General features: G+C 42.4%; 1 protein-coding gene, 1 non-coding gene and 1 pseudogene across 2 annotated transcripts; 2 read left to right on the plus strand and 1 right to left on the minus strand.

Annotated features, from left to right (window-relative positions):
* Nucleotides 1-460: 460 nt before the first annotated feature.
* LOC119734518 (carboxypeptidase E-like) lies at nucleotides 461-21114 on the plus strand. Its single transcript, XM_038208050.1, has 7 exons — nucleotides 461-1820; nucleotides 9217-9425; nucleotides 10097-10246; nucleotides 13994-14288; nucleotides 14642-14781; nucleotides 16141-16246; nucleotides 20521-21114. The coding sequence occupies exons 1-7, from the start codon at nucleotides 1550-1552 to the stop codon at nucleotides 20835-20837; spliced, it is 1488 nt and encodes a 495-aa protein (XP_038063978.1). The 5' UTR covers nucleotides 461-1549; the 3' UTR covers nucleotides 20838-21114.
* On the plus strand, nucleotides 10752-10853 carry Trnai-uau. Its single transcript has 2 exons — nucleotides 10752-10789; nucleotides 10818-10853. It is a non-coding gene; the product is annotated as a tRNA-Ile (tRNA).
* LOC119734516 lies at nucleotides 14644-19147 on the minus strand (annotated as a pseudogene).
* Nucleotides 21115-21577: the final 463 nt, after the last annotated feature.

Consider the following 21577-nt stretch of genomic DNA (forward strand, 5'->3'; position numbering starts at 1 on the left):
TAGTTGTAATAATCAACCAATCAATTATCGGTATTCACCAGGCCAGTCATACAGGGTCGCAACCTTGCAAATTTCATTTTCATATGTTGGTATTAAATTTAAAAAAATGTGGTGTCGAAAAAAAAATGATAATCAAATCATACTTGTGCATTCTTTTTGTACAAAGTAATTTGTTCAGTTAAAAGGGGCAATTTCAAGGAGCTGTGAAGCACGGAATTTTGCTGAATTGAGAAAATAATTTTACTAATAGCAAAGACAGGTAACCAGCCCCAAAAGTTATGCGGCGCATTTTGCGTGTGACTGGTTCCGAGCTGGAGTTAGCTCAGCAATAATTTCTTCCTAGTAACTAAACCTTTGGAACGGATTGGGAGGGGGCTAATTGCCTACGCTCAAACTCTGTTGGTCCGAGTTCATGCAAGACAGACACCAATAGGAAGCTAATGTGACATGTTTGCCAGAGAACAGGTCCCAAGCAGCACACGGCTAATCTCAAACGCCTGATCCACTAATCAATCTAGAAACCACCCTATAAAGCATTTCCGTTACATTGCCGCCAAAACGATCCCCAAACCCTTCCGCCATTTTTTTTTCCTTTTTAGAGATTTTAGCGGGGTCCACCTAGCTAGCTAGCCATGGAGAGACGGGGCTCGCGTGGCTCATGGCCCCACGAGGTAACTGACAGGGGCCTGGTTGGCTAGCTCCCACGGGAACCGGAGCCGTTGACGTCTAGGGGGCAGAAGAGGCCGACCTGGATCACCTCTGTGGTAAGAGTTACGACGTGTAGCGGGTATAAAGGTGTTAGCCTTTCCTCGTGCGCTGTATAGGATCAAGGAAAGCAAACGCCGAGTCCTTGAGATAGAGACTATAGGTGCACTTTTGTTGAACTGACTCGCCCTGCGCCAGTCGCGTGTTATTTAGTGAGGTGGTGGCACCAACGACCTGGCACTTGTTACACAGGTTTCTCCGTATCATCAGTTATTGCAAAAACACCGAGAATCATCACCCTTGAATTAAATGATTTCCGTATAGTCTGCTCCTAGTTCCGATCTGGAATTCATTTCAGCAGACAACATCGCATCCTTGGCAGAAATCCTACCTTTATTTCTGCAGGGCTTGGTTTCAGTCCAATTGGTGACCAAGGTTCTTAGTCTTACAACACGTACCCGGTGTTCCTACTCGACAGACATTTCTGGAGGCGTCCATTCGTGATGAGCGGATTTCCCCTGTGATGCAAGATTGTGTCATCACCGATTCTGATTCGTCGGGAGGAAATCATTCAGCATCCGCTCCGGACGCGCTGACAGACGTCAACCGAACATCTACATCACCCGATTTTCTTTGAAGGGATTTGGAGATCTTGAGATCCACACCCCCGCGAAGGACTTAAGACGCCTTGGGAAAGGTTTTATTTTTGCTAGGATCAGCGTGTTGCTTGTTCACCCATAGCGTCAAGGCAGCTTGAGTGTTTTAACTCTTAACTGCAGACACCTGCAAAGTTACACCTGTGTTACGCTTAAAGGTGTGTTCTCCACACAACCAGGACACCAAAATGCATCTGGTAACGAGTTTTGTATCTCAGATTGTCGCTTTAATGCTGCTTAGTCTAAACCTGGGCTTTCCTGGGTCTGTAGCCGGGCAGAACGGAGCAGATCACGGCATAGACTTCAGCTATCAGAGCCACAACGAACTGGTCGTGTTGTTGCACCAGATAGCTTGGAAATGCCGGAGTATTACGAGACTGTACGACATTGGGAGGAGTGTACAGGGACGCAGGCTATATGTGCTGGAGATGTCGGATAACCCAGGGGTACACGAAGTGGGTAGGTATATCCAACAAATTCTGTAATTAATGGGTGTTAAATTTACATTTTTTTAAAGGAAGGCTAAAATAATGTTTGGCAAAAATGACAGTGTTTAAAAGTCTTTCCCCGTATTTTTTTTCATAAACACTACCTTTTAGCTAACAATGCACACGCAGTTGTGAAAACTCTTGACATACTTTATGCTTTATCTAATTTTAAAATTGGACAATTTCTTCACGATTTGGTATATAACATGACAAACACGTTTTTAGGTGACAAAACAAAAGTTGGGGACTAAACTGAAAGTCCCAATTCCCTGAAGTAACTTCTTTCGGAAGGCAACACACAAACCAATCCACCCAAACGGAGAAAGCGACCGCACTGCAACCACCACAAATACACAAACATGTACAGTTTCCAACTGCGTAAACAAATACAATTGCCTTCAGCAGTTTCAATAAGGTTTGAAGTCTTTCCCAGAACTCAAGTTGGGATAGACACCTGAACACAGCCATTGTCAAATGTGAAGGACACAAGAACGAAAGAATTGCCACAATAATAATTGTCATAAATTGATTCTTTCACCCACGTACACAACGAAACAATGTCTACAGATGCCAACATTCCACAATAATGTCTGGTCATTCCACATGACTTGGCAAGGTAATATGAACGAGGCCACGGTACACTGATAAATCACAGACGACACTGCAGGAGCATGTGTTATGCAGACTTTTTTGGGATACATGTATAGCCTGAAGAAACACGAGTGGTTACGAAACAAGGAGATAATTAAAAGAAGGTGGAGGATTCGGAGGAAGAGGGGGCCAGTCTATGACGTCACTGCAAGGTTCCGTGTGTTCCACACCATACACTGTTTTTTCCCCGGAATATCAGGAATTTCTTAGTGCAACAAAAATTGTTGCTTAGCAATGAGGCGAAAACAATTACCAAGTGATGTAAATTGTGCACGGGTTTCCAGCTGAATTTAACAAAAAAAGTTGTTGAAGCAATATTTCTGCTAAAAACAACATCTCGATTTTTTTTTCTGAAAAGGTACAATTACAGTACCGGTACGCATTCAAATAGCACTGTTGATATAACAAATAGGGCGGATCGTATGTGGCAAAAGGTGGGCGATGTTTATTTTGCATTCCCCCCCTCAAAATGGGCGGAGCATCTTCCCATTTTAACACCCATATAATGATATTCGCGTGGTGGCTGAATTTCTCATGCTGATTAATATCGTAAGACCTCGGTGGCGTTGAAACCAAGGCACCGCAATCGGTATTAACACGGTCCGGCCCTCAAAAAGGATCCCCGCATGGACCTTTACATCAGACCCAACTACAATGTACATTGTACCACCATGGAGGAAGGAATTAATTCCTTCCTCCATGGTACCACCAACACCAACAGCGCACGCCAGTGAAAAGGCAACACAGTTTTTTTGTACCAGTGACTAAGTAAAGGCATTGGTAAAAAGCATTCGGGGGCCCGACTGTTGACTTTAACACATCAAACACCCACGTGAAAAGCCAGGATTGTAATGTCAGCTCCCAACCCTTGAAAAAAATCCCGGATCCCCTCTAAAGAAAATGGATTTAACGTTGCGAGGCGCGTTTTGTTTCGTGACAACATAACACGCTCACGACTTGAATCTGTCAACATAGCGATGAGTCAACCGTGATAAGTGGCAACAGGGGTGTCCCAACGAGAGTTGACGGTAAGTCACAACCCCGTGAACTTGGAGAGAATGGAGGGTTCAGGACCCATGAGCAAACTCTATTGTGACACACAATCAGTGTACATGTTTTCGGCCTGTAACAAAGTTTAAACGTGGAGGGGTCCTAGTCAAGACAGTGCTGGCTGTGAGGTGCTGATGCTTCCAATTTCTTTGAAAAAAAGGTGCAACTGTCGATCGAGAAGGGGACTGGGGCCGGGGGCGGATTTGCCCCTCCCTGGGCTGCGATATATTTACTTTTTTAATGGAATTTTTAGACATTTGGAACATTTTCCTTTGCTAATTTGTGGTTTGGAGGATGTTTTTTTCAAGGGAAAATAAAGTCCGAGAACCTGACTTGCAACCCAACGTGCTTCGATACACACCTATAGCGAATGTGTGGTATCATCGGGAAAAATATCGCCCGGGCCCTCCCGCTGAATACGCCGTTGCAAGGAAGAAAATGACTTTGATCAATAATACGTAATTCCACTTGAGGCAGGCTCAATATTACGATGAAAGTTTATAGGTGGGCGCAGATATCTGCGAGTTTTTTCTACATTGCCTTACCTAGCACTCAGAGCCATTTCTTGAAATTCATTGGTTCTTGAGTCTGGAGTGCTTAATGGTAACACATAGCAACCGATGAAACCTGGTGTACCAAAATTCAAATTGAATGGATATTTATTTTTCACCGGCTGAGGTAATCTCGCCCACGCCTATATAATAGTGACGAGTTAAAGTTTATGCTTCACTTTGCTTGTAAAACACTGCTGGTGCGAAAGCCGATGGCATGACCGTGACGTGTTGATGGAAATGACTTAAGATTAATCATGCCTTATTGCGCCCGTAAAAAAAGTACAATGACACGATAGGGTAATGTATACATGTAAGGTCTAGGCGTATCAATATTGCTATAAGTTCAAGATTCTTTGTTTATGTTTTTTCTCTAACAACCTGAGCACCACTTTCCTCTGTTTTTTTTATGGCAAAGAGAAGTTCCTCCCTCTCCTTTAAACTTCAAAGGAACATAACTTCATTATTCATCAAATTCTTAAGTTACTGGAAAACACTACCGGAACGTATTCACATGCATCATGGAGTTAAGCCACCCACAAAATAATAATTATGCGTTTCCTTCGCAATGTTTTGTAGAGGAGACTTGCCGCGCTACCGGCACCACCGGGTAAATAACGAATTACCGAGCGCTGTATGGCGCCCTCTGCGGGGTGTGCACGAAGCCATTGACTGGGTAGCAGACACGCGCTGCTGGGCCGTGTCCTCTCCATGTACCCGGTTACCCGCGAAGAGACAATAAACTGTCCATATCAGACATAAAGTTCACAAGATAAACGAGACTTATTGAATTTCCTGGCCGGATCATACAGGAAGCTAGGAGGTTAATTTGCAGCCACTGGAGAAAATTTGGCGAGATATGCAAGGTATTTTTCATTCAGTGATCAAAGGGACTTCACACAATGCCTTTGCGCGAATATCAATCTACACCATTTGAAAGCTAACGAAATGTACGCATCTTGTTTTGTTAAAGTTCTAGCTTAACTTACTCCGCGCTTACATTTATCGATGATTCAGAGAAAATAGAAAATGACATCATAAATTGCAAGGGTAATGCCGTTATACTTATAGGTAAAGGGATATCACTTTAATTTAAAATCTATCAAATTTCTTTAGACAAAAGAAAAAAACTTTCGCAGTCATAGATAGTTTTGTCATAATTCTGGGCGACACAATTCAAGGTGAAATAACCTCACACGATCACGATGTTCAATTTTAAATTGTTTATTTGAAGAAAAGAAAAACAATAACAGATATTTACACGATTGGCAGACCTTTAACTAGTTTGGTGTGAAAAATCGGGGAATGTTCTTACAGTAACACATTTTTTTCGGTTAATAATGGCACAGTCTCACCTGCGTCTAATACGTCTTGATCAATTTCTCAGTTCGGATGATGCAAGCTGCTGCTGTCGGGGTCATGTTTATAGCGTGGGAGGGGTGCATCAGGGGTGCTAGCTTGGCCCTCCAGGGGTACCTCAAGGAGGCAGTTATTACTGCGTTTGGGGACAAATTAGTGTGCCCGGGCGTGGAACTTTCTCGTAACGTTCCTATTGTGTTTCATCAAAATGGCATTTTAAATTTGACAATTGCAGATGACAGGTCGCTTGGTAATGACAAGACTTAACCACGACTGTAAGATGAACTTCGAGAGAGCCTGACGTTTTGACGAATAGGTATTTTGATGAAAAGCTTTGAATAATGAACATATCAGGGGCCCGCCTTGTTTTGTTCCAGGTCATTTCTGTTGACAAAATTTACCGCAGCAGTCTTTTATTTTCAAGAGATCGTGCCGAAAACTTTGGGGAACTTTGTAGATTATTTATGGTTACCTTACGGTTAGCTAAAGGACCCCAACTTATGAACACTCAAGATTTATGGAACGGTTTTGGAACACAAACACAACAAACGAAACAGGTGAAACGAATGAGATTTACAACGGTCAAACACGATCGTGAAAATAGCCTTGACGTGAATGGTCTGGTGCTCCCTCGGTGCTCTGACTGTTGGCCTGAAATTACCATAAGACGGAATGCGCATGCCCAGCAAGCATGTGTCCGCATCGGGAGGTAATTTCAGCACGGGTAAACGCAGCAGTTCTGAACCGGATCAGGTATGGTAAACGGCTGTGTGACGTTCATTCGCACCTTGCCTGGCCTAGGCGGGGGTTAATGAAAACGCCACCTCATTAAGAAGTAAATTAACGGAAGGGAGGGGTGAGGGGTAGAAGCGAGCCCCCACCCTCCCCTGGAGGATAAGCTTGACACCTTTGCAGCGATGCGGCTGAACGGTGAATTATCGCTGCTTCCTCCCACGGATTGAGCAAGTTTAAAGCTGCTAATGACCAATGACGCATTTACGACGTTAGACTCATTTGGATATTTCATGCTTCACAATATATACACTGTAAACAAATTCTGTAATTTTCACTGATCTGCCGTATAATTCACTTTACAACACTTTTGATGTTGAAATTACATTTTTCAAGTAAGTTTCCCGTTTTTGACAGAACCTAGTTAAGGGGCCGGGTTATTTTGACCATCTTACAGCCGGGGGGGGGGGGGGGGCGGATTCCACCCCCTTAGATCTCGGCCATAAAGTGACGAAAAATTAAGAAATAATTTGATGCATGCATAGAACAACTTAATAGGAACATACCCAAGAAATTTCATGACTATAGGTTGAAGGTTTTTGGAATTATCGGCTTATTAATTATTCATATGCATCAATGGTAATTCTGCTTTGTGTACACTACATATGGAGAAATTAAGTTTTCACGGCGCGAAGCGCCTAAAAAAATTAGCTACGCGGTAATCCATAGTCGGAATTTTATGTTTTTGGTATCAAAAGATGGGAAAGACTCGAGGCTAAAAGTCAGGAAATTTCGGGTCAGGAAAACATATTTTTTGCAAGGGTATCGCGGAAAAGATTTAGGGGGTGGGGGGGGGGGCGGATTCCGCCTCGGCCCTTTTAGGGTTAATATACAACATTTTTTAAATAAGCACTTGCAGGGTAACGTGTTCTGTGAATATACGTGTATCTTTCCAAACCCGATGAACAGAGATGTGAATGCAATTTGTTTTCTGTTGTAATAACAACTTTTTTTTAGTGTAAAATCAATTTGCAACACTTCTGTGAATCATTTTACAACCCTTGATAAAAAACTAAAATACATAGCAGAGTGTCTGGCGACGCTGCTTCCGTAACTTTTGATGTAAAATTACCATTTTTTTTACAGTGATGATAAACATGAAACAAGCACATTTTGTGACTGTCTTTTCAGATTTCGAACCAACTTATCCAGATGACGGTCACACCCTGTCCAATTGTTATTTTTACCCGTAGTTATTTCATTGAATTTTGTATGGTTTTGTTTGTTAATTACCCAGAAACGGATCTATATCAGATTGAAAGAAACAAGCCATGCTCAAAATAAGGGATGGCAAACCCAATATCCTATGAAATGATTCCGCCTGAAATGGTTTCGTTCGGAGGAAAGGGTGGGTTTAAAAAAATGTGCCAGCCGGCACACTTCGACTTTCACTATTATGACTGTTGGCATTACTGTCAATACTAATATGACTGTTACCACTCCTTAGAATTTGAATTTCATACTTTTGGCATTGACTTTGACTCTATTCTACTCCTATATTACTTTTAACTTTGCTTCACGTTTGATTTCCCTTTTTTCCTCCCCAATACTGGTTCTCTTCCACAGAAGTCACTGAATTGCTTGGACACTTTCCGAGATTTCATTAAAAAAAAATCCGTTGATTTAAAACTAATCATTTCAGCCTGAAATTCAATTAAATTGGATACTGGTGTTGTGATGTGCTGGATTTGTTATTCCATTTGTTTGACGCGATTTGCCTCAAGGTGTTACTTTTTGTGAAATATTTTCCCGGTGACATGGGGTCAAACTGTTCGGGTAGAACATGCCAACAAACATTACCTGAAATAACAAAATCCGGTGTTTACGTGTGATATTTAATCGTGAACTCGAGTCCCGCGAAGGGGAAAAACAACCTTTCTTTGGGGACAAGATTTTTCAGGAATTCGCTGAAAGAGATTTTGTGTCACTCCAAAAAGTGCATTGAAGTTTTGTCCTTGTCTATACTTGCTGTCAAGCTGATATCAAATGTCAGGAACTGGATAAATCGAGGGAAAACAGGAAAACTGAACAATTTGGACATCTCGAATTCGTGTATCTTCTGTTGTTTTCTTTTAAAATTCAACACCTGTCTTCAACCGCATAGCAGTAGCTGTAACAACATACGTAACTTACGGTCCAAATGAGTTTAATTGCGTCAAAAATTACAGTTATTATTTTAATGTTATTTTTTTTACCAGTATCTCCACGATCTTGATCGACATTATTGTAGGAATGTTGTTAGATTTGTTTGTTTGTTGGGGGTGTTGTGGTTGTTTGTTAGTTTGTTTGTTGGGTGGGGTGTTGGGCTGTTCGTTTGTTTGCTTGATGGGTTGGGTTTTTTCTGAGTCTCGGTTACGTCCCGAAACGGCGCTCTTACAAGAATCCCCGACCTCAATCCATCATCAGGTCGAGTTTTTCCAAGCTCCTGAATGTTCCAGGTCATCTCGAGCTTTGCAGACGTCATTAAATTTTCCTGATGTAGTGACGGGTGAAAAATAAGTAGAACGCGGGCAGGAAAGCATGAAGTTATAGGACAGATATCCCATGAGGTGCCTGAGTCACCTGTAGACATTCTCCAAACAGGTGTCACTTAAAATGCAAACCAAATTTCAAAAGCTCGAACACGTGTTAATGTCCCTAGCATGGGAGTCGCCAGGATTTTTTCTAGAGGGGGCAAAGCACATTTCCCACCGAAATCCCTGTACTTTTCCAGCATATTCTCGATTTATTATTATTCGAGGGTGATTTAATTGAGCACAATGGATAACTCCGATGAAAGAAACCGAGACATGATAATTAGAACGCCTGGACATGAGATAAAAAGCAGGATACAAACATTCAAAAAATTGAGAAAATTCAAGGAAGATTGAAAGGCACCCCACAATACTTTTTTGTTCATGCCAAAATTAAAACCAACCTTTCACAACTTTTAAATTATTTTCTACCTCCCACCCTCGCTTCCAGGGGAAGCTGAATTCAAGTATGTGGCCAACATGCATGGGAACGAGGCCACAGGGCGCCAACTACTCATCTTCCTGGCCCAGTACCTGTGCGAGGAGTACACAAAGAAGAACAAACGAATTCAGAAGCTGATCAACAGTACCCGGATTCACTTACTTCCCACCATGAATCCTGACGGGTTCGAGATGGCATACCGTAGACACGTCGTCATGGTGGGTTGTCACTTTGTTTTAAGACGCTTGGTGTTCATTCTACACGTCAGTAGTGTTAATATTTTTCTCCAGTTGTGTGTTGGGTTTTGGGTGGGTTTTTTTGGCCAACGATCAAACCCCATTTTCTTCCTCCAAGGGCGTATTCAGAACCAAATTTCGGGGGGGGGGGGAGTGGTCAGCCGCAAAATACCGAGAACCATTCCGTTGTAAACTGAAGCATGCGCATTATAGTCACTGACTTTACTTGGTTGTAGAAAAAATAATTGCCGCTCGGCCATTGCAAATTCCATAAGGGGAGGGGCCTCATTCGCCGTTAGGGAACGCTCGTTTCCCCCTTTTCTCGGGCCCCTTTCTGTTAATGTTTCACCAATCCGTAGAAGCAGAGGGGATGGGTAGCATCGATTTGAAATCAGTCATCTTCACTCCTCTGCTGCTCGCTTTTTGGTATGGGGAAATTGTTTTGATGAACATGAGAGCTGTTGGTCTCGTTGTGGAAATATTTCTACGTCCAACTTCTAACATAAAAAGATGGTTGTATTATGAACGGCCATAAAGTCACTGTCAGAATGCAAACCCCCCCCCCCCAGAATTCTGGACAAAAGGAACATGAATACTCTTCGTTCCGAAGTTGAAGGTTTTTCTTTTACCGTGTCTTCTTGCATTTCTTCTAGGGTCGTGTGCCGTCCATGTACGGCCGGGGCAACGCGAACAACGTGGACCTGAACCGTGATTTCCCGGACTTGAACGACATCATGTACAAACACGAGCAAACTGGAGGGGCCAACAACCATCTCCTGCAACTCATACGGGAAAATAAAGAGGTTGGTACGGGTTGAACGGGTGGGGAACCCCCGCCCGAAAGAAAAAAAATGCAAATAGAGGGCCTGAAGAAATATCTGCTAGGATCTGAACGGCAAGCCCTCAACTTGTTTCATTTAGGGAAATAAGTTTAAAGGTCTCAGTTTTATACTTATCCTACATAATTAGGCTTTAAGATCCAAAACAAAATTGGAAGTATACTTATGAAAACCTTCATTTAACGGGAACAAAAGGTACCAAGGGTTGAAATATATATTTAAAAAGACTGCTTTTCACCTAATGCCAGTTAATATTGCAAAAATGATGAAAAGACATGAATCTGGGACTGAGAAACATTTCCAATTTTTTTTTTTTTAGAAAATACTTACAAAATGCGCTCGATTCTCAATACTGACTTTGTACACAACTAAAGAAGTGGCGTCTGGATACTTCCGAATTATTTGTTTCGACTTGATCTTCCTTTCCAAAATGTCAAAACCGATTTCGAATTCAACGAAAGATGTGAATTCCCCAGTGGCGCAATCGGTTAGCGCGCGGTACTTATAAGACAGTACACTGCGGCTGTTCAGTGACATGCCGAGGTTGTGAGTTCGAGCCTCACCTGGGGAATTTCAATTTTTTTCCCCGCATTTATCTTCTCTCCCCGCCCCAATTATATTTTGTGTTCACGTCTGTGCTGGGCACAAGGGGGGCACAATTAAGGGGAACAAGGGGGTGGGGCGGCATAAGGGGGCACAAGGGGACACAGGCCTCAAGCGGTGGTCTTGGTGGTTCCCATTCCTCCCCCCCCTCAACCTTAGTTACGCCACTATTAATATAGTGCTTGGTCTTTCGATTACAGAGTTCAGCTTGCTTCTAATCTTATTTATTTGCTCGGGAATATTAACACTGACTATATATTACTCTGGTATCGCTTATTGCGCACTCCCTGTGTTGAAATGTGAACAAGGAATCTTTCTATTTTCTGTCGATATCTCCTGGATTCATCGTTTCCATTTGACGTCACGATGGCAAATGCCTGTTCCCAGGTGGCCCGATAGGTTGAGACGCGGTGCCAGTGTGACCGGATGTTCCCTACAGGCCGAGTTGCTTGATAACTTTTTACGAACTATGGAGTTAAGGTCGCATCGATTTAAACTGATGGAAGTTGTTGAGTGTTGTGCAGAGGTGGAAGGGCGTGTTTCGAATTTGGAAAGGAGGGGGCCTCGGAAAAGACGTTTGCGTGCGCAGGGAGCCACATTCACTGGACCCAAAAAAATGGACACCGTCTCTGATTGTCAGTTGCATTTCTCAGTCTTCAGATGCGGACGATTTTCAGCCTATTTTTTTCTAAATTTGGAAATAAAGAGTTTTCTTGATGGTCAATCGTTAGAAAATAGTACGGTTCTAAAACCACTTTTATAACAAACACGTGGAAAATTGTGAGAAAAAAAGAGATAAAAATACTTATACCCCAAATATAAATCAGTGAGCTAAACGTTATACCGAACCCACTGAAATAGGCAGGGATTTTTGTATAGCCTGGAAATGTTACATCAAAAAATACTGGATGAACATGACCTCAAATTCTCAGCCTCTACTCCATGGGCGCCTTCCTTCACTATCGTGCATGGCCCGATTGGAACCAACACGGCGCAGCAAGATCGTACCCATGGGGAACGACGTTGTCAAATTCTATCTACAACATGTGCACATTTTGACTGATATTCCATAGCGCTGACACTGAATATTCGCGAACATTCTGGGCAGTTTTCCAGTTTATTTTGACAGCGTTGGGTTAACAGGGTTCTTGTTTTAGGGCTTGGGTCGCAACCTACATACCTATACATGACTTTGTATTCGCCGACCTGTATTTATTTCGACCCTAGGTCAGACGGGGACGGGGTCATGACCCTTGACCTATTCCTTACTCTTGGGTTTTTCCAAACCTCGGCATGGTTTCCAGCTTAGGCTTCCCCATCACTTTGAAGTTAAAGGCATGTATCATTTGCATTTAAAAGTAACCTACCGAATTATTATCAAAAAGCTTACATAGATTACAGATCGTACTGGTACTAAACACCCCGTGAAATCGTATCGTGCTTGTTGTCACTTAGAATAAATCAAGAAAATGTAGGTGATTTCCAACGATCAGTCAATTGACTGATTTTTGGAAATACAGCGTGCCATTGACGAAATCGTGTTTCGTGATCAAAAGGTTGTGCATCCCCCCACTGTTTTCTCGAAAAGTATAATATCCATCCACTGAGCTGAAAATTCAACAGATTATGTTTTGAACATTCTTCCTTGGATATTGAGTGGTGTTATTATTGGAAACGAACAAAATGCATGAAAAGCAAATGATCTTATATGCTTTAATTAATGCCTAAACCAATTGGATAGGCCTGTACTGTCAAAATTGGCCAAATATAGAGGAGAACATGTAGCTGCATTGAGCCAGAGTTTCCGAAGTCATGCATGGCCTACATCTGTTCGATCCGAAGCTGGAACAAAACCGTGGTTTTGAAAACCTTATAGGTTAGGAGAACTCGAGGGCATGATGAACAATAATGTCCCAGGCTTTCTTGTCAGATGATGATTTATCGGGTACAGCTCGCGCGTACCCGGCCGTGGCCTCGTGGGTGTTTGTAATCACCAGACAAGGAAGGACCTGGCTGGTTAAAAAAATCAGGAAAACTTGTCATGAAGATTTATCAAAAACAGACTTGTGTCGAGTCAAGTTTGTGCTGCGTTCACAATGTCGGCGAGCTTGAATGTGCAGTCCGCATTGAGAATGTTGTATCGAGTTTTGCCCCCCTTGATGCCGCATGGGGGTAAAATTACACGGGGTTACATTACTTACATACATTGTGTGCAATGGGAATTCGCAATGAAAATGTGTTTATCTTAGGAAATCTAATATAAAAGTGGATAAAATGCCACAGGAATTTGTAGAACTTCTAGAAGGACCCAAGTCATCAAATATGAGACAGGGGTTTAAGGTGTTTGAGTCGAATGTTGAAACCAAGATGTATCGCCCTTCAATTTCAATTAAACTCTTCCCTGTCCGCTCGTCATATGTTCAGCCAAGGGCGGATTCAGAACACAATTTTTTTGGTCCCCCAAAAAGTGGGTAAAAAAATTACGGCGTGGGGTTCGGGGCTCGTTTAAGGGCTCCGAAAAAAAATTGGATTCTAGATGCTCTGTGGCATGGTGGGATTTGAGTCAATTTCTGACCACTTTAACCAATGTTTTTTTGAGGAAAAGATGGTGGTGTACTCATTGCCTGCCTTTATTGCGAGGTCACATAAAAAAAATGGTTTCGTTTTGGGAGGGGCCATGGCCCCCTTTGGGAGGGGCCATGGCCCCCTGGATCCGCCCTTGTGTTCAGTTCTCTTGGCACATTTTGCACACCAATCTTTGCCGACATTTTTATTAAATTTGTCAAGACTTACGTGTCCATATTATGTATATTTTTAACATGCTAGCTTTGTTAGTTTGTCTTAAATAACGATGCCCGAGCTCAGATCGACTGGACACAAAAGGCTCAAGCACATTGAAAATCAAGTTTGCAAAGCTGCAAGTATTTTGTTTGCGACTTGTTTCACCTTGTTATGTTTTTCTTATCACGTAAAGTTTCCAAGCAATAGCATTCTTAGCGCCAAACAAATAGGACAGAAAATGGCCTAAGAATCTTGCATGTGAGTGCATTAATAAAAGTCGGAAACGATTCTTTCCCCACCCCTAATCTACCCCCACCCCAACCCTAGGGTCGCCAACCCGAGACCCAAGCCATCATGGACTGGATGGCTCAGTACCCTTTCGTCCTCTCCGCCAACATGCACGACGGCGACCTGGTAGCCAACTACCCGTACGACAAGAGCCGTAACACCCGTAAGATGTACTCGGCCACGCCCGACGATAACCTGTTCCGCGAGTTGGCCCTGACTTACTCGCTGTATCACCGCACGATGGCTACCAGGGCGGAGCCTTGTCGGTTCCAGGGGGCTAAGGTGTTCCGAGACGGTGTGACCAACGGGGCCGATTGGTACATCGTGTCCGGAGGTGAGGTTAATTTGTGCTTCCTTAAAAAATTTAGTAAGCATCCGCTTACGATAAAAAGTCACAATGGAGAAATAAAGGTTGGATGCACTTTGCTGTTGCGCGCGCATGCACAAGATGACGTCAGAAATGTCCCACAAACCCTATTGGTTGTTTTGGCGACAGCGAACTAACTGCGCATACACAAGATGACGTCAGAAAATTCTCATGAACCCTATTGGTTTTTTTGACGGTAGCGCACTACACTTCACACACTGTGAAAAAAACGCTTGATTTTTGTGTGGACAACGTCTTAAAATGATTATTTCCGAAGATACTTACTTGACTCAGTGTATCTCCAATTCGTCGAATCTTAGGGATGCAAGATTACAACTATCTCTCCAGCAACTGCTTCGATATCACACTGGAGCTTGGGTGCGACAAGTTCCCCCGGGAGGAGGAGCTAAAAAGAAAGTGGGAGGACAACAGGGAATCCTTGATTGAGTATATAGACAAGGTGAGAAAAGGAGTCGGTGGGGAAAGGGAGTTGGGTTTTGAGGATAGAGAAATACAATCATAAAGAGAAGAGAAACTGAATTGGGGAATCGGTCATATTACGATGTCATTTTCTTGGCTCACATAGTACTAGCAAATCGTGTTTATCGAAGCAGTTTAGTAACTCTATATACATTTGAAAAGTGAAGATTGTGAATATGTTAAAATGTGTACACTAACGCCAATAACCTTTGATTCACGTCTGAATATGCACCTCAAATTGGGTCAACACAGCGCTCTTATTCCTTAAAGGGAATATACATCATTTGCTTTTGCTGTAATTTTCAGAAATGGATGGAATTGGGGGGTTGGAAATATATAGCAAATATAGTTACACTGACTTTTTTGAGGTTTTGGGTTCGAAAATGCTATAAAAACCAAGAAAACCAATCATTTTCCTGTAGTCTGGTTCCCTGATTCCATTTATTAGAAGAAACAGAGCAGTTTACATATATTAGGGAATTGTAAGGTCAGGGAACCAGTCTAGCTGGCTTGTACCCGTTCATAGGTGTGTAATCGATTGCAAACAAGTGCGATGGTCAACTGGGGCCAGTATTTGAAAAAAAGCCAATTTTTTTTCCAACGCTGATCGGCCGATCAGCGTTGGAAATTGATACAAAAATACCACTAATTTTTTTGAAAATGACAGTATACCAGGTGCCATGATTTTACAGGATGCTTTACACTGTCATTTACTAACAGTCCAGCAAGGTATTTCAAAATGATTTGGTAGTTTTATTTTTTGATGTTTGCAAATGTTGTATTTTCCCTTTAAGTATTAGGCATATTTTTGACGGTGCATATACCCACCGCCGATCCAACAGCAACTGGTTATAGCAAATCTTGTTCCAGAAACACCCCGTCCAACCAAGCAATTTTCCAAGAAGCAAAATATTACATTGCAAGAGCTCCAGATGACATTCACAATGGTTTAAATAAGCATGACCTTAAAATGGTTTAATAAAACAAGAGTTTGTAAATATACACGGTTACCATTGAATCTATTGTATATGAAAACTAAAAATTTGGGATATTTCACAAAATTGAACAACAAAATTTGCTAAAATTGTGTAATGACAGTCTTCTTGCCGTATGCCTTGAACACTAGATTATTATACAATGATAACAGTTTCGTTCTGTTTTTCAAATGCTATAGTTATAATAATTTTTACAAATATTAATACAGATTATGACAAATTTCTCCATTATCTGCATAAGAGTCTAAACACACGGAGAAACAAAATTACAGCGCATCATCGCGTCATCACCCTATTTTTTTCTAACTGCCAGCATTTCACTTTTAATTGATTGTTTCAAACAGGTGCATATAGGCATCAAAGGCCAGGTGATGGACACAGACAGAAATCCCATAGCAAATGCCGTGATAAGGGTGACGGGGCCTAGCATTGCTCACGATGTCACAACGGGTAAGACAACCCTACAGGGTAGGGACTTTCTTGGGGAATATTTGCCCTGGGAGTGACGTCCATGGCGTTTTGTTACGTGTCTGCAGTCCGGAAATTAAACGCGGCAGGATAATCAAAGTGAAGAGTTGAGGAGCAGGTTTCACGGATCAAAGAGAAGAAAATCGTGCAAAGTTGAATCAAAAGTATCTCATTGGGAATTTGACATATACAGCTGGAGCTAAAAGTATGTTGTAGATATTAGATTCTAAGAGGCCCTAAAAACGGGACTCGCTGTATCCGTCACAAAAATGGTATTTTTTCACTCTAGTATCCCATCCCAGATTCCATTAAACATACCTCATTTTGTTTGGAATCTGGGATGGAATTAATAAAAAGGACCATTTTTTTGTTATACCGATACCGAGAGTCCCGTTTTTGCTCTATAAAATGTCAAATTCCTGATAAGCGTTGGGGCTGGAGTTACTCTAGCTAAACATTCATCAAAAGACCGTTCCATACACCAAGTTCTTTGTTTTATAAGCCGCCCGTTTGCCAAGTCAACTGAAGTCAATCAAAGATGATGTTCTTCAACCTACCAACAATATGCCAACTTCCACAGCCTTGACCTGATTCTTTGACGCTAGATAGTCCAAGAAAATAAAATATGTTTGAAAATTTAGTTAGATGGAAATAAATCTAATACTAGTTACAAAATAGACGTACACAAAAGTATTAATGCAAAACTACTAGCAATAAAAGTATAAATGGCTTTGCTAGAAACACGTTAAGAATGAGATTAGGCCTACAGGATTTAGTAACTATAATTCCAAATTAAATATATTTAGCATAACGATAACACATTTCCAAAGCACAATCAGTTACCGATGTCCGTATTAGTAAATGCGTTAAAAACTTACATCAGAATACTCTGAATGAACGTACTATCCTTAACATAAAATAATGTTGACCCAAAGTATAGATGAGACTGAATTAGGACACCCTCTCTTTTTTTGTCGATTCCTTCAACTTCCAAGATGCTACTTTGTCTATGTACAACCGTTCGCTGGTTCTGTATTAACATATGCGAGTTAATGGCAACCAAGGAGAGGTGACTGATGAGCCATCATATTGCATAACGTATACGCAAGTCATGTTGCCTCCAAGAAGTTGAGATGGATGCTCCAGAGAGCAACTCATGCGTGGTCAGCGTGTTGTTTTACTCACGCTTGACTGCACAGAGCTCAAACGGCTCCGGTGAGTAAGTTATGCCGCCCTTTCCCTTTAGAGACAACGGGGGTGAGTTGTCAGGTTTCTTGAAGGTAAACTGATGCAAGAAGTAACTGAAGAAGATGAGGAGTTCCATTTTCGCCAGGTGCTCCCCGATGCAGCTACGTCGACCCACGCTGAAGGGTACCAACTCGTCTGGCTTGACCGCCTTCCCCGCGCTGTCTAGGAATCTCTCAGGGTTGAACCGGTCTGGCTCTGGGTAGACTCTGGGGTCTCGAAAGAGTGCCCACAGGTTTGGGATGAGAATGGCGCCTTTGGGGATCGTGAAACCGTGGATGTGGGTGTCTGAAGCAGCTGCGTGTGGGATGCCGAGGGGTGTGATGCAAGCTAGGCGTTGGACCTCCCAGATCACCGCTTGGGTGAAGTTGAGCTCTTGTTTGTCGGCCATCCTGGGCAGCCGGTTGCGACCGACCACGGCGTCGATCTCGGCCTGGACTCGATGCTGAATCTCAGGGAACATCATCATGTAAAGGAGACACCACTGCAGTGTGGTAGCCGTGGTCTCAGAACCTGCTATGAAGAGGTTCCTTATGGTTCCCACAAAGTTGCTGTCATTGAGGTGCCTGCGAGGAGCCGAACTAGAGCTTTTGCTAGTCGGAGCCCCAGGTTCATTGTTTAGATTCTGTTGGATTTCCTTCAGGTAGAAATCGACGAAGTCCTTGAGGTTCTCCGGGTCGAATTCAGCACGATGGGCCTCGATGATGTCACCAACGAATTTCCTAGTCTCTTGAAAATTGGAGATCACCTCCTTCAATTTCCCAAAGGGCAAATAGCGAAGCCCGGGAATGAAGACAATGACACCTCCTGCCCCCAAAAGCTTGATGTTGCCACTTATCAGATCCAAAAGGTTCTGGAACTTCTGATCTGTGTACTCGTACCGCTTGCCGAAGATAACCGAACAGATGACGTTGGAGACGGCGTTGCTGAGTAGACGCTTCGGGTTGAAGGGCTTCCCGTCAAACGAAGACATCTCCTTCATCAGTTCTTCAGCTTCTGTGCCGATCTTTTACTCGAAGCTCGTCTTGCCCACCCCGAAGCTCCGGAGAACCGTGAGACAGAACCGGCGAAGTTCGATCATCGGTTCCCCCGAGGCCGATACGATCCCGTTTGTCTTCGTCACTGCGCTGATGAGCATGTTGGGTCTGTCACTGAGCTCCGGATGCTGGAACGCTTCCTTGACGGAGGGGTAGTCACTGAGAACTATCACAGTCTTGGTGAAGGCCTTCAGGCGAAACACGGGCCCGTACTTGGCGGCGTATCCCACAAAGAGGTCGTGGGGTTCCAGGCCTCGCCAAACGGCCGAAACGATGGCTGGGGCGGAACCGAGGATTGGAAACCGCCAGGGACCGGGAGGGAGGTTTCTAATTGGTTTCTTAAAGAACCAGCGAAGAACCAGCAGGATGAACAAGCACAACAGCACAGTGCGAACGTCTAGGAACAAGTTAGATAGGGTCATTTTGGCTGGTCAGTGTGTTCCACTTACACACAACTCCCAATCTGCAAAATCACCGTGTAATCACCACTGTCCAAGTCGTGAAATAATTCAGCTTAAAATTCTATGCGTGTGGTTTGACGTTGTAGAATGAACTTGTACATGGAGAGGTTTTACACAACACAAATCCCCTTATGAATGTACATGTACACGTACACGTACTACATGTTCACACTGTCGAGCAGTTTTGCAATTTGACCTCTACCAAACGACAACCCTATAACAGTACGTCCTTGCTCGGACAAACAAAGTTGAAGTCGAACTAAAAAAGTGCCGTTTACATACCGGTAGTCCTTGAGTCACAAAACATGTGCATGGTTCGATGCATTAGAATGGCCGCGACTGACACGCTGTAGGCATTTTTATACATATATTTATAATACATAATAGGGTTCAACACATATCTAAAAAAGCAAAGAAGGAAAACGGTTGGCCACCGGGGGGGGGGGATTGTCAAGACATATCTGGGGGGAAAAGGAAATAGAGAGAACCCCTTGAAACAATGAGAATATCCATTCATAGGTTGCACCAGGTGGGATTCAAACCCAGGACAAAGGTGAAGGAAGTACACCTGGAACAACCCAACTTTTCCAAAAAGTAGCAAAATATTGCATTTGTGTTTGCATGCTCGACCATTCAGGAAAACATACTAGGTTTACTTAACTCGGAAGATAAGGTCGAACAAAAAGTTGACACAGGTGGGCTTCGAACATGCGACCTCTGGAAGGCAACTTCCAATAGAAACTTATTCTATTTTCACGGACCGTGGTTATATTTTCAGCTTCTGGTGGCGATTATTTATTGGCAAGTGGGCCTGCATTAAAACTGATCAAATAAACCACAACTAGTAACAAAGTTCATCTTAATGCAGATGAAATTGTATGACGAATCTGAGAAACGAAAGTAACTGGAATGGGCTTTGAACCTATGACCTCTGAAAAAAAAATACATATATTTCTCAAATGGAAATGTCAAAGTCAATCAGCTATTCCAAAGAAGAAACATAAAACAACAAATCTGTAAACAGAGTAAATAAGGAGCAGGGAAATTGAACAAAATGAATCATGCGAAAGAATTAATTATACATTGTACTTCTACGTATCCTAAAATATTTCTAAATTATGAAAGAGCAAAAAATTAGGGAACCCCCAAAAATGGAAAGGAAATAAACGTCTGTACATGTGCAACAAATATCTACAAGGTATGTACAAAAAACCGAGATTCACATGAATCTTAAAAAATAAAGATATTTAGAATAAAATTCAATCAGCAAGAAAAATACAAACAAACCAGGTCAGTAAGCAAAGGAAGCTTGTTCTGTGCAATTTTAGAAATGGCGTTATTCTTAAGATACAGTTTTTGGAAATCTTTATCATCTATTCTGTTTCTTTCAAAAGCAAATGAAACGCTTCAGGTTACTTTTGAATCTTAGCTGGATATCTACATTGGAGGCAGTGTTGTGTAGCGAAATGACACATTTTATTTAAGAAGTTTATTTTGTTTCTCGTATTTGCAGCTACTGATGGCGATTACTGGCGTTTGCTTCTACCGGGTGTGTACACCGTGACTGTCCACGCCCGCGGGTACAAACCCAAGACAGTTGTGGTACCAGTCCGGAGATACCGACCTACCAAGGCTAACTTCATCCTGAAACCCCTCCCCAAGGAGTCTTCGGGATGCAAACTCAGACAGCTCGAGGAGGAGGGGTATCTGCTCGGTGGGTTCAGGGCCGCCTTGAGACAGTTTGGGTTCCTTGGGGATGACTGCGATGGGTTGGTGGAGAGAAGGGAGGACGTCTTGGCGAGCATGGAGGATACTACGGCTTCTCCCTGATGAGGAACCTTAGAAACAAGAAACTATTTCACGGGATGTAATGGTCGGTTATTAACACAGATGGACAGACTTTCTGAGAAAATAGGAGATAACAGCTCGTCTCGATTGAAACTTTCAGTTAACGATTTTTATGAATATTTCAACTTTCTTTCACTCTCTTTTCATATTTTATTGGAAAAGGAATACATGTATTGTACAATGAAAGAGTCTGATGTAAACCTGTATTTATGAAGCTAGCAGCGTGACTATTTATGGCCATTTTTGTTAGGCGGGGGGGGGGGGGGGGGGGGGGGCATTTTCCTGTTATACCAGGGTCGGGTATTGGAAGGCACAATGTTTGAATTCAAGGAGTTTATTAGAGTTTTATAAAGTACATTTAGTTATCTTTATACAGGGTGAGCCAAAAAAGCGGAACCTAAACCCCCAAAATATATTTCATATTAAACAAAAATAATAATGACTGAAAAGCTGATTTCATAAGCTACTTTTGGATGAAAAAAAATACTGAAATTGCTCAATCCGTTCAAAAACATCACCGTTTAAACGCAATGACCCTAAAACCTGTTTCGTCCAACCCCCCCCCCCCCATTTATTGTGTTTTCTTACTGTTTGGAACAAAAAGAAAATGACACAGAATACTTGTTTCAAAAAGTGTCAACAACTGTTGTACACAATAGCTTTATTAACAACCCTGGTTAAGCAAACGATATGATTTATAACATCACTTAAAAAAAAAAGAC

The sequence above is a fragment of the Patiria miniata genome, unplaced genomic scaffold (assembly GCF_015706575.1).
Source record: "Patiria miniata isolate m_02_andy unplaced genomic scaffold, ASM1570657v1 HiC_scaffold_27, whole genome shotgun sequence".
In the NCBI taxonomy this organism is placed as follows: domain Eukaryota; kingdom Metazoa; phylum Echinodermata; class Asteroidea; order Valvatida; family Asterinidae; genus Patiria; species Patiria miniata.

What these genes read in the sequence shown, in the direction of transcription:
- LOC119734518 (XM_038208050.1), top strand. Translation starts at nt 1,550, where the DNA reads ATGCATCTGGTAACGAGTTTTGTATCTCAGATTGTCGCTTTAATGCTG. An exon ending in ACCGTAGACACGTCGTCATG is followed by an intron (nt 9,426 to 10,096) that starts GTGGGTTGTCAC and finishes CATTTCTTCTAG; the next exon opens with GGTCGTGTGCCGTCCATGTA. An exon ending in TCATACGGGAAAATAAAGAG is followed by an intron (nt 10,247 to 13,993) that starts GTTGGTACGGGT and finishes CCCCAACCCTAG; the next exon opens with GGTCGCCAACCCGAGACCCA.